The sequence below is a fragment of the Nannobrachium achirus genome (assembly GCF_963921795.1).
Source record: "Nannobrachium achirus genome assembly, chromosome: 10".
NCBI classification, from domain to species: Eukaryota; Metazoa; Chordata; class Actinopteri; order Myctophiformes; family Myctophidae; genus Nannobrachium; species Nannobrachium achirus.
This window is the reverse complement of record NC_137819.1, coordinates 30098806-30112535: the sequence shown is the minus strand read 5'-3', so window position 1 is coordinate 30112535 and position 13730 is coordinate 30098806. Positions and strand designations below refer to the sequence as shown.

General features: G+C 42.6%; 1 protein-coding gene across 4 annotated transcripts in view; it reads left to right on the top strand.

Moving 5' to 3' along the window:
* Window positions 1-234: 234 nt before the first annotated feature.
* Window positions 235-13730, top strand: part of LOC308292112 (myocyte-specific enhancer factor 2D homolog) — a 32212-nt gene continuing 18716 nt past the window's right edge. For all 4 annotated transcript variants that reach the window (XM_080734367.1, XM_080734365.1, XM_080734366.1 and 1 more), the window contains exons 1-2: window positions 235-396; window positions 9122-9563. In XM_080734367.1, the coding sequence (XP_080590493.1) occupies window positions 9510-9563 (54 nt within the window). In that variant the 5' untranslated portion in view covers window positions 235-396; window positions 9122-9509. The remainder of the gene's footprint in view (window positions 397-9121; window positions 9564-13730) is intronic.

Sequence of the window (13730 nt, the reverse complement as noted above, 5' to 3'; positions counted from 1 at the left end):
AAATCATGCAAAAGGTAAATAGTGAGGCGGAGGGATACAAACACCATGAGCAGAACATGGCCGTCAACCTCCGTCATGTCCTCTCTCCTCCGGACCCGCCCACGTCGGCGATTGGACGAGCCGCTACGAAGTCGCCTTCCCATTGGACGCCGACGGGGTCAGTCACGAACCGATGTCAATGACGTCGGTCATGCACTGGATACACTGGTTACACTGTATCGCCTGGGTGGACAGTATAGTTACTTCGATATTAAACAGAAAATTACCGCCATGGATTATGTAAATAGCGACATCGCTTCGAGTTGAATAATTGGCTGTGTTTTGAGCTACAAACGGCCGGCGCTGTGTTGAGACGCGGCTCGGCCTGTCGCGGTGCTTGGACAGAGTGATTTCAGGGTAAGTGGAATGATACATTTCCTTCCTGCGTCTTTTTTCCTCTCTCGCATAGGAACAGAACCGCTTGGTTTATTATTTCAGACAAAACAAGAATAACAAGCGCGTATAATTCGCATTATATATACGGCCTGAAATCTACGTTGCATTTCGTGATGCCAGTATTATGATTTTTTTAAAGTATTACACACTCCACCTAGAACCGACTTCTGGAGAGTGCAAAAAAGGTAATGGCTGTCCGTCGGTCGGATTCGTATATTGTCAAATGGCTAGTAGTGTAGAGAATATTGTACAATATTGTACAAACCCCGATTTATTATGTCAAGGTAAACATATGCAGTTTGATGTATTGGTGAAATTAATCGCGCAGCTCACTTGGTTGTACGCTAATGCTTCCAAGCTGTCAAATCGTATTATTTACCTGTCTGCCGTCAGTGACTGGGGGCCTACTTCGCTTCACGTTCAGTCACACACCATTTATAACATTGTTGTGAGTAATGCACTAGTCTGTCTGTAATAGTGGCCGAGCCTCTAGCCTTATGTTCCCAGATCCAACCCCAAGGAGCTCGCTCCAATAAATAACATGCATCCGTAGCCTAATGGCATTAAGTAGCCAATAACTACACACAGAATACTGGGCCTTTTGTTCAAAGCTGCCCAGCAAATAGCAGATTTTTCCCCCCAGTCCTTGAGGTCTACCTACGTATTATAAGGAAAGGGCTTAGTTGAGTGCTTATTCGGTGTAATATTTACAAATGTATTACATTTGATTTTTAATACATTTTTGAAGCCCTGGGAACAGACATGTTTGAGTACAACAATTCATCAAATTATAGAAATCTTGCCTCATCACAGTTCTTTTTATAACATCTGGTGCCAAAAATGCATGTCCCCTCCGCCCCCGCAACTGTAAATACTGGTATTTGTATTCATCATTGCCGTATGGGCAACTTCAGGTTTCCATAAGGAATACATTAAAAGCATGGCCCATGCATGGCTTAGGACTTTGTCATTTTGGTGTCATGCAGACACAATTTTCTGTGGGATCCCAAGAGAGCATACTAAAGCTGTTGGGCCAGAAGTAGGCCAGTTTGACAGTGTCATGCACCACGGTACACCCCCAACACTGATGGAGTCATCTAATGTAGGGAAGTTCAGCTCCACTCACATGAACAGAGAAAGCACAAAAGACAGGCTCCAGGGCATCTGGGTCATGTTAGTAGATAAGGAGCTTGTAATGTTTGAAACACAGATATAGCTTGTTTATAATCACAGAATCAGCTCCATGATGTACTTTATTTGATGAAACAAAGGGAAAGTTAAAGCTAAACTATGTTCTGGAAGTTCCATAAATATATTCCTGTGAGCAACGGTAGTCCTGACAGGGATCTAGCTACTAGCTAACTTAAACATAACATTTTGTGTTTACCATGAGACATGTCGCAGCTTGTCTCTGTCTGTCTGTGTCAGTCAGTCAGATTTTTACAGTCTATGGTTTGTCTATGGTTTATGGTTTGTCACTGTGACATCACAGTTGATATCACAGGTGACATCACCTATGTAAAAGTCCATATATGGGTATTCCCCAGAATCCCTGATGTCATCGATATATATCACTGGCCAGATGTATGGCCCATATCTGTGTGGCTCCCAAGGCATCAAACCCAAGCCCTAACTCGCCAAGGCCCTGCTTGCAGACCCGTAGAATCATGGAGAGAGTTATGACACTTACGTCGACTCCCATTGTAAGCGTGGAAAGCTATGGAAGTAGCTAGCTTAGCCTAGGTTATTGGATGGAGCCTGTTCTCATTCTTAGCGAGCCTTTGCTGCTGCTCTTCAGCCCCATCCGCCCCCATTATAACCGAGGCATTTTCACTCGCTGGTAAGTAGACTAAATCACGTCTTTTTCCCCCTTTTAATAATGTTGTCTACCTTGGAGAGGCCCGTGAATGAGTTAAAAGCGGGAAAAAGACTTGATTTAGTCTACTTACCAGTGAGTGAAAATGCCTCGGTTATAATGGGAGCAGCAGAGGCTCGCTAAGAATGAGAACAGGCTCCATGCGACGCCACTTCCAGTCTGCGGCGAGATCAAAGCGTGACGCCACTCTCTTCTAAACCACACTGCCTGCTTGGCTTTACTAATTAACATACGTTTTATGCCCATATATGGAGATCCCTGTCCCAATGTCATCAATATTATGGACATATCTGGGAATGCCCATATTTGGTAATGCCCATATATGGGCATGTTTTGACATAACATTGTTGTCTATCATGCAGGGGTCTCCATATATGGGTAACTGGTCCGATATACATCACTGGCCAGATGGCCAAGAATTTGTGCGACCTCGCCCTTTAGAGTGAGGTCGCCCTGAGGCGTCTTACTAGTAATGTAACAATTGATGGTTAAACAGACCATGATCAGAGTGTCATTGAGTAAGGCAGAGAGCTCACTCATTGTCACTATGTAACTGTGCAGCACATTGGCTAAATACCTATGATGCAACAATAATTTTAATGAAAAGTTATCAGTGAACACAATGTGATTTATCCCTCTTAGATTGGAGTAGGTGGTATTAATAATACGCTTTCCTTTCTGTAGTTCTCTCTGCTAAATTGAAAGGGTAAACCACCATGGGGAATCAGTCAGCACAGAATTCAGTTTTTAAAAGGACTACTGTTGTCTGTTAATGATCATTTTATGGTGAAATTGAAGGGGAAGAGGATTTAAAAGGTTAAAGGGGGTGGGATGCCAAATGGTTAAAAGAGGTATCGTGTTTGATTAGAATACTTTGTTTGGTTCATGCAGATCACAAAGTGACTTTAGATATCATATGACATGTTTACTTTGATAGGCATAACTCCTCTGGGGAACTGTTTTTGTAACGTTTCTAGTGGTCTGTCAGTGTGATGTATTTTGTCAAACACTGTCATATTACACAAAATCTTGACAATGATTTATGTGCAGTAGTCTATTTGTAGTAAATCTGGTTTGAATTCTGTAGTTACAGCACATGTGAACTTATAATTGTGTCTTGGAATTGCAGAGGTCATAAGGTGGGGAAGCAAAACTTTGTGTCATGGTTAGGTAAAGGTAGACTCAGCAATGAGACAGTGCCTAATAAAAGAAAAACTAGACACCTTCCAATGTAATTACTGTCAATCATGTTTGAAGGCTACATAAAGATTAGACAATCAATTTTGGTGTACTACATCTTCTTGCTTTCCTTTATGCTATCAGCAGTAAGTTGCTTCTTATTATGTGGGCGATGTTACAAGTCATTAACTTTACACAAGTTGTCCATCGGGCAGTGAAGTCATCAGCAATTCAAGAACTATTTTCTGAGAGGTCTTGATGTGTAAGCCCTTGCATTGTGCCAGGTTGGAGGACTCGCAGGGCTTTGGCCTATTTCACTGACCATATCTCATAAAGGTCACTGCCATTAATTGCACCACTCCAAAACATAGAAGTGCTTGCCCAGAGGATGATTGCACTCTGCTTTTCCTCATCAAAGAAATGTTTATGTGTTGCTAAATTGTCCTTTGTGTGATTCAAGCTAAATCCTAGTGCCATTTCAGCCTAGAAACCTTTTTTTTTTCTTTTCTTTTTTTCTTCTTTTTTTAAACAGGATTTTAACATTTGTTTCTGAAAGAGGGCATGTTCAGCTGTCAGAAAAATATATCGGTCCAGTGCTAGTCCCCTGGGTGCCTCTGATACACCCATAGCTATGGGAATATCGGTCGGATTGGCCGTGCGATCCGAGATCATCCGACTGATAGGTGCTAAGCGGCCCTCACACCTATGTCGCAGAACAAAGCAAGAAATAGCAGAGTGTGCTTGTAGAACTTTTGCTATAGCTAACTCCCTTGTACTGTTTAATGGGAACACAGAAATATGTTTTTTTAATCAACGTCAGATTCCTGTCCTCCAAAGTTCCAAACTCCAAAGATAATGAGGCAGAATGTGCACATCCCAAAGTTTTTCATTTCCCACCTACAGGTGCCTGTCTTCAGCCCGACTCAAGTTTGGGGTTGACTGGGATGCCTTAAGGTGCATCTCCTCTCTTGCTTCCTTCATGTCACAGAATGAACACAGGGTTCGACTGGGTATAACTATATAGGGATCATTTTTGACCCAAGTAGCGACCTCATTATCTTGGCGTCCAATCGGCCCTCTAGCTTGCTCTTAATTGAGCCATCAGCGCCTTGCGGGTGTAGAGGAGGGATGAACGTGACAATTACAGTAATGAGTGGTCAGCCATGCAGGGGTTGGTGGGCAGAATAAGGCTGCACTCCGGCCCTGTAGGGTAGCTCCACTCACACCAGTCCATAGCAAATCAAAGATAATATTATAGCCTGATGGTTGCAAAGTTTGGAGATTCAGTATGTTTTTAATCACGTTTGCCTCTGGCAGTGGCAGTTTCCACAATATTTCTTGTTGTGGTAATTGTTCAGGGTCAGTGATTCTCAGTTGGAGCTAATGACTGAATGATCTCTGATGTGGCCCGCAGTATCCAGGACTGCCCGGGAATAGGGGCAGTATAACAGACATTAAAAGCTCCATCCATGCACAGCACGGAACATGGCACCCACATGGTCTTGCCTTTGAGTATTAGTGTACATGCTCTAGGCTTATCCTGATTAAGTGCTAGTCTGAGCGCATGTAATGTTTGATAATAGAAATCATTACAGGGATTGAAACCCTTGGAGATCATTTGATTATCATTGCCGCTACCACAGATTGTTAAATTGCCATGGCCTATAAGCAAAGTGCTGCTGTGACAATTTTCACAGCTCTTCTCAACCCAAAATAGATAAGGTTGTTTTATATTGAGTGTGGCCTCTCATAAAACAATCAATGGATCTTTGTTTCGTTTACATTTTGATAATAAAACACCTTCTGAAGGAGCATTTACCTGACTTCAGATAATTATATATTAGAGGACATTTTCAACAGAAAGAAACCATTGTTTGCAGGGAAAGACACTTTCACAGCCATGAATACATAATTGCTCAGCCATATGTGACAGGAGCTTGATAATGGAAAATGGTCTGTGTATGTATATATTATACTGTATTGTACATAGAACGTTTACATTTAGTTTTCTCCATAGTCATTAAAACATAACCAAACTTCACATCAACATCAATACATGAGTCAGTGTTGGCTGCTGAACATCAGTACATTGTTAAGAAGTCACGGACATTTTTGTTTTATTTAGAATCAGAATAAATTGTATTGTCTCATCACACGTTTGCAGGTGTAAAAAGTGGGTGAAATTATTTTTTGTGCAAGCTCAATCATTCATAGTTTGAAGGGAAAAAAATCACACATGTGAACTGAGCGGTGGAGGCTGTGTGTGTGTGTGTGTGTGTGTGTGTGTGTGTGTGTGTGTGTGTGTGTGTGTGTGTGTGTGTGTGTGTGTGTGTGTGTGTGTGTGTGTGTGTGTGTGTGTGTGTGTGTGTGTGTGTGTGTGTGTGTGTGTGTGTGTGTCGCGTGCGTGCGTGCGTGCTTGTGTGTGCCTGGCCTGAACAACAGCGCCCCTCCCTTAACATGTGTGGTCAGAAAAGGTACTGCAGGCTACATACAGACACGGACGGACGCATACCCACACACACGGCCACGTATAGGAGACGGTGTGACCACCGCTCAAAAAGCCAGAGAAAGAGAAAGCAAGGAGAAAAATGTACAGAAAGAAAGAAAAACATCTCTTTTCTCATCTTTTCTCACCAAAACAACATCTGGAGAGGTAGACTAAACACGTTGGCCGTGTTGCTGCGGTCAGGATTGCTGTAGCCTAATGTCTCCTCATGTCCAAGACACATGATACCTTGACCATTTGACATAATATGAACTTCATATTCACATGCTCATTCTCAGTTATGTTAGATCTTATTTTATCTTATAAATATATACCAGGCCTTGTGGTTAAAGTGTCCGCCCTGAGACTGGGTGTTCGGGGGTTTGAATACCAAAGACTGTAAAAATGGGACCCAATGCCTCCCTGCTTGGCATTCAGCATCAAGGGTCTGATTGAGGGGGTTGATCACCATAAATAATAATAAAAAAGAAATAGGCCCCACGCCTTGTTTGTCACAGTACATTTGCACATACGTGAAATTTATTCTCTGCATTTTACCCATCCTATAACGACTAGGAGCAGTGAGCAGCCATATGTGGCGCTCGGGGAGCAATTAGGGGTTAAGGGTCTTGCTCAGGGACACATCGACACATAGCTGCCTGACCGGCATCGTACCTGCAACAACCAGGAGCTCTGGCTCCCCAGGCAGGCTCCCTAACCACTCAGCTACGGCCGCCCCTTACTGATTCCTGAAGGTGGCACGGCTGCAGCTCACCGCTCCAAGAGATGGGTCAACACATTTCAATTTCAATTACAGTACATGTATCTGACAAATAAATACACTAATTATAGATGAATTAATATATATTTATGCCTTTATTGATAATTTACAGTAGATTGAGAGGAAAGTGGGGAGAGAGAAGGGGAGTGAGAAGGGGACTCGCAGCAAAGGTTGTCGGGATCAGGATTAGAAGCCTAGGTGCCCGGACCACTACCCTAGCCGTCCAGGCCAGTTAGGTTGTTTTTGCATGTTAAAGCATGACTGAGACACAGCGTTTAAGGTTCGTCCTATAATCTGCCTGTTAGATTGAGATTTGTTTAAAAAGTTTATATTTTGGGCTGAGAGTGGAACTATAGGCATCATGGGGCCCCTAAATGATTCATTTTCATCCACCACACAAGTGTGCTCAGAAAGCACGACAATTCACCCCTTCCACGTTTGAGATATCTTGTGTCCAACTGGAAAATTATAGTCTGTTGATAAAATCAGTAGGGGAGCATGAATGCAAGTGTCATGGTTAGCGCTGTTTAAAATGTTTATACTTTGAGACCAAAATGTTGGGACAGGTGGACTGACTGACCGACCAACTGGCCGACCAACCTATACAGGTATAGCATCCTTAGAGCCCTGCCGCTAGTGGGGCTAGAAAGAAATGACATCAGTGTCAGATGATAGATCTTTCTCACAACATTTGAACACATTATCATTTCACCTTTGTCTTAATTGCAGAAAGGAAGCAGCTTATATTGCAAAGCGCTTAAGCGCACAGCACTCCACCAGCTAGCTAGCAAGCAAGATCAGTTCGCATATTCTCCATTTAACCTCACAAATATCCCACAGAAAAGCATGAGCTTTGTGGGTCAGGACTGGATAGGGAATCTAGCCTACCCCAAAAGCCACAAGTCTGAGTTCATGTACAGATAACGGCATGAAGTTGGACAGTTTGAGCATCATGCTTTGGTAGTTACTGGGAACTCAATAAATCTTATCAAACAAAAAATATTTTTGTGTGGTCATTGGTGATTGTTGCAGTCTTGTTATTTATTTAAAAGCAGATTAGTTCAAATGTAGTTTGAAGAGGATGTTCTTTAGTGTTGGTAAGCTTTCCATTTCCACAAATACTGGCAGGAGTTCATGTTGGTTTGCTTTAATGATTTCAAGAGCAGCTAAACAAAAGCAAGTAATTTGGAGTTAGATGTGATTTGTTTAGCTAACAGAAGCTGATGTGTTAATGGTAACACAGAACAGTAATGTAATTTGCATAACTGCAAGTATACAGTAAATGCTGAGTGCGAGTGCTATGGACAACAAACATGATATCCACACGGGGAAATCGCAAACCTAACCCTAACATCAATATCCCTATCTTTTAACCTAAAACTATCTCTTACCGTACACCCTTTACTGACATTTTAACCAACCTGCATCTTTTAAGGATAATCCTGAAACAAATAAAAAAATCACACCCGTGTGAACTGAGCGGTGGTTTACCCACCAACCCCCCCCCCCCCCCCTCCCCCCTCCCCCTGTGTGTGTGTGTGTGTGTGTGTGTGCGTGTGTGTGTGTGCCTGGCCTGGCCTGAGAACAGCGCCCCTCCCTTAACATGTGTGGTCATAAAAGGTACTACACCACAGGCTTGAGGCTACATACAGACCCACCCACATACATACATACAAACAAACAAACAAACATACATACCTACACACACGGCCACGCTATGGAGACGGTGTGACCACCGCTCAAAAAGAATCCTCATGGGTACCAAAACATTGTCACTTTTGAGGTCGATCTGGTCTTGCTTTACTATCCTCCTCATGAAGACTTTTTGTTGCCACAAAGACAGTAAAACATGGTGTACAGGCACATGCACACACGCAGTCACGCACACACACACACCTTACATTGTGGCATGAAACTTTGGCCAGCGTGCAGTGTTTGTGCGGGCGTGTGAATGAGATTGTGTGCACACACCTGTGTCCAAGTGTGTATGAGGGGACGTTGTGCTTCTTAGTCTGACTCTGACACAACTGACACCCCCAGGTCCCCAAGTCATTTGTTCTGTGGTTACATGTGTTATTTCAGTTGCTCCTATGAATTTAGAACCCACTATTTGTGCGTGGTGTAATTAACAGGAATATAGCTAATTTTAGATTGAAACACTTATAGTCTGTGCAAAAACTGCAAATTAATGCATTGTTTTCACATAATCAGAATCGTGTCATTTGTTATCTCTCTGATACACTCACATTGTGTCTACAATGTGCAAACATTACTTTATATTAGCCTCCTGTAATGGCTGATAATATAGGCTAATATTGGAATAATCTCTCTCTCTCTCTCTCTCTCTCTCTCTCTCTCTCAATAGGACAGGAGTGACGTTTTCTGCACCACTACAACACCAGAGAAGTTGGCCAGCGTTGTCCCAATTGAGTAAACAATGAACTAAGACACACCCCCCCTATACACACACACACACACACACACACACACACACACACACACACACACATACACCCTGCACCCCTCACTCAGCAGTGCCCACCATCTACTGGCTCAGCCTTTCGTCAATAGAGTAATTTACCTTGGCACACCACGCCAGGGCAGAGAAATGTGTGTGTGCGTGTGTCCTTGCTTGCATGACTGTGTGTGAGTGTTTGGCTGTACAAGTAGAAGACTGCGTTCCCTCTCGCCCTCCGAGAGGCACTTCTCTACTTGACTGATCTCAGCATCCTTCTCCACAACTGCAAAGCATCATGGGGAGGAAAAAGATCCAGATCCAGCGGATCACCGATGAAAGGAACAAGCAGGTGAGCCGACTACCCCCCCCCCCCTTTCTACTCCGTTGTTATGCGCTGTGAGCTTGTAGATTCTCTATTTGCAGCACGTGACACCATTGTACGACAAAGTATATTATATATTAAGTCTTTTGTATGTCAAACAAAGGTATATCTTTACGTTTTATGATATATTCTGTGAAAGAAATTAAAGATTATCCAATGGATTCTAAATAATCTCACACTTGGCTTGCTCAAACATTGATACGCAGACCCATGATAGCTCAGAGGTCTTGGCTTTCCCGTCGGGGTCAGTTTCAGGGACTGGCAGCGGCAGTAAAGAGGAGGACATGATGAGCTGCACAAGATTTGGTGTTAGGGTTCAGACTTCATTCTTGGCTAGTGTTTTTTCTTTTTGTAAGCCATGGAGTAGTAAGCATCGGGAAGCCAATCATCTCAGTCACACGAGCCCCAGGACAGCTGCTCCAGATCAATCAATCCCTCCGTAGCAGCTGCAGTCCTCTGGTCCTCATATCCAGGACACATGTGACTGTTCTGTCAGTGTTCTGTAGTGTTTGTGTACTTGTGTTAATATTCATCCATGCTTGTGCTGTGTGTATTTTGCATGGTTGACAACATATTTTTGGAAGAAATACATAGAAATGCTTTATCATAGTGAGAGGAAATGGCTGGTTTGTATTAGACCTGACATGATGGCACTGGCAAAGATTTGTGAACAGCTCTGTCCGATTTCCATTCATCAAAGACTTGAGGCTTAAGTCTGCAATCCATTGACTGAAAAACATGGACACACACAAAACCATAAGCATAATTTACATTGGGTACACTAGGCGGACATGTCTGTCCCTATCACTTTTAGAAACACCAAATTCTGCCTCCATCCATGGCAGAAACAGATGCTCAGTAAGTGAGAATGAGCATCTATGCAACACTATTCAACTGTGTTTGTTGTTACATTAGTTCCCATCCCATTTGCCACTGTAATTTCTGACATCCTTAGACAATGGCCTGATCTTGAACATTGTATTTAGAGTGTCTTCTAAATGCCTAAATTGTAGGAAGACATGTGTTAAAAACAACTGGCGACCGGCCAATAGCAATGCATAATGAGGGGGACAAAGTAACTGCAGTTTAGCTGTAGCTGGCTTTGTGTGAAGCAAGTGACTGATGGCAGGAGTGACTGCAGTAACGTAGCAGAACAAACCCTGTTAAGGGACACCAAAATGTTCCGTTTAGCCGTAATAGAATTGGCTTTGGCTCCCATTCATTGTCCAGAAAAAATGAACCAAGCAACTGAACCATTCAAAGTGAGGCCCCTGCACACAGCATACTGTATGTATATATATATATATATTATGGCTATCAAAAATAATGCCTTAACCCATACAATTCATTTTCAATGTGTATCGCCATGCGTAATGTGAATCGAATGTGGTTTTTATCTTGGAAGTGTATGACTGGAAGTATTATTTGTTTTTGTGGTATGACACCAGCAGCACGTTCTCCTATGACTCTTTCCTTGTGGAAAAGTCTCCCTGCAACAGCGACTCTCTCTCTCTCTCTCTCTCTCTCTCTCTCTCTCTCTCTCTCTCTCTCTCTCTCTCTCTCTCTCTCTCTCTCTCTCTCTCTCTCTCTCACATACACACACACACACACACACACACACTCACCCCTGCCCACATGGAGCAGCCCCACCTCTCACTGAAATAGTTTGCGGGTCTTGTCATGGTGTCAACTTGTTGAAGATGACAAGTGCGCAGAGTCTCCATGAACCTAGTTCGATTGAGAAATATGAGATGGTGTTCTGGACAAAAGTCAATTCAAATTTCCCTATAGTGGAAAGGTGCTGTTTGGAAATACTGTATAGCGTTTCAGATGAATCAACAAGGAAAGACAAGGATACAAACAAGCTCATTTACAAGCAATCAGAACAGTTCCAACCATCCAGGAGTATGAGGATGATGATATACGTAGCTCCAAAACTGTTCAGTAATTCTATAACTATATAATAGACCTCATGTACCTGTATAATATTGTATATATTAGTTGCTGTCGGGTGGCCAAAACGGTTCATTTTTTATTGTTATAAAAAACAAGAAAATAGTGAAATAGTCGATCTACAAGCTCATAAAGCTTTGCATCGTGACACGTGGACTTGTAGGTTGGCTATTTTCACTACTGTTGTGCGATACTCTTGTATGATGACGTACTGTTGCTGTAAAGGTGACCGCACACTCCGCAATGCCGCTGTCTTTGTGATGTAGCTGGAGTTTCCATATTGTAGCCTAAACATCACCTTGGCACAATGCACAGTGTGACATGTAAAGATCAGATTAAGATGTCTGTCCTTACGTCCATGTATTCTTTACCTAATCTATACCTAGACGTAAACTGATTCTGAAGAAGGGTAAACCCAAACAGTATTTTCTATTGTGCATTCTTCTCTCTATTAGATGTTTTTTTTTGTTTGGAGAAGATTTAGGTAAGACACATACTGTATTAGCAAGGTTATTCCAATAGGGATACAGTATGTGTGGGTGTGGAGGCCTGCTACTTCGCATGTGACAGGCACAACCTTTTTGCCAACTATTTTATTGAGCGGTGGTAAACCGCTCCATAGAGTGGCTGTGCGTGGCTCAGCGTTTTGCCATTGCAATGTGTTTTCCTCAGCGTTTTGCCATAGCTGTGTGTGTGTGTGTGTGTGTGTGTGTGTGTGTGTGTGTGTGTGTGTGTGTGTGTGTGTGTGTGTGTGTGTGTGTGTGTGTGTGTGTGTGTGTGTGTGTGTGTGTGTGTGTGTGTGTGTGTGTGTGTGTGTGTGTGTGTGTGTGTGTGTGTGTGTGTGTGTGTACTACTGTGTAGCCATATTACATCACATTACATCACCAGTTACATCCTAGACCTATCTGTAGCCACTTTTTCCTCAGCGTTTTGCCATAGCAATATGTGTGTGTGTGTGTGTAGCCATATTACATCACCAATTACATCCTAGACCTATATCCTAGTCTTTTTCCTCAGCGTTTTGCCATAGCAATGTGTGTGTGTGTGTGTGTGTGTGTGTGTGTGTGTGTGTAGCCTGTATTAGATCACCAATTACCAATTGAAGACGTTATGCAAGCACGACCACCGCTCACTTCACATTGGGTGTGATTTTTTTAAAATTAAATTAAGCTTTCCTAGTCATAAGTGACTCATGTTGAATCTCCTTTAGTGGGGTGCCATAGCTCAACATATCAAACCAGCTTTAATCTTTTGAATAAAGCACCACATTTTGCAGATATATTGGGAGCAAAACTGGATAGTGGGGCATCGCTAATTGGCTGTGGGAGCCATTTTTCAGGATGGCCACCATCAGTTGGTCAAACCTTCCTAACCCACCGTCTAGTGACTTCTAAGCGTTCATTTAAATCCTTATACAGAGATTTAAACAACCAAAAATCCCACCCACCCACTGTGAATTGTGTGTGTGTGTGTGTGTGTGTGTGTGTGTGTGTGTGTGTGTGTGTGTGTGTGTGTGTGTGTGTGTGTGTGTGTGTGTGTGTGTGTGTGTGTGTGTGTGTGTGTGTGTGTGTGTGTGTGTGTGTGTGTGTGTGTGTGTGTGTGTGTGTGTGTGTGTGTGTGTGTGTGTGTGTGTGTGTACACACTGTAGGCACAATTGAATACAGCACCACTTGGTCACCCAGCGGTATTGCAGCTGTTGGGGCCATACTGGAATGTGTCTGAATGGAAGAACCTTTTTTTTCTCCTTTATTTAATTTAGCTAATAAGCAAAACAAGGCGATCATTTTGGAAATATTTTCAGTATACTTTTCGATACAGGACTGAGGTGTCAACCCTAATCCTAACCTCAGTAAAACTATGTCTAACCCTAACCCTAAACCTAACCTCAGTAACCGTATCAAACTTTAGTGCAAATAAACCAAAATTACTATTATTATTATCCCACAACCTTTATTAGAATCGCCCCAAAAAATAGTGTGTTGGTTTGTCCATTGGTCCATCTGTAACTCCACGTTCAGCAGTTGCTCAATTGTCTAAAAAACATAATACAAAAATCAATAACGCATGTGCCTTGCCCAACATCAACTTCATCACCTTCAGATGTGTCTCTACTTCTCATATAATGCCAAAATGTTTAATTTTTTTTTTTGCATATGCACAAGCCATCGTTGACCGACGACG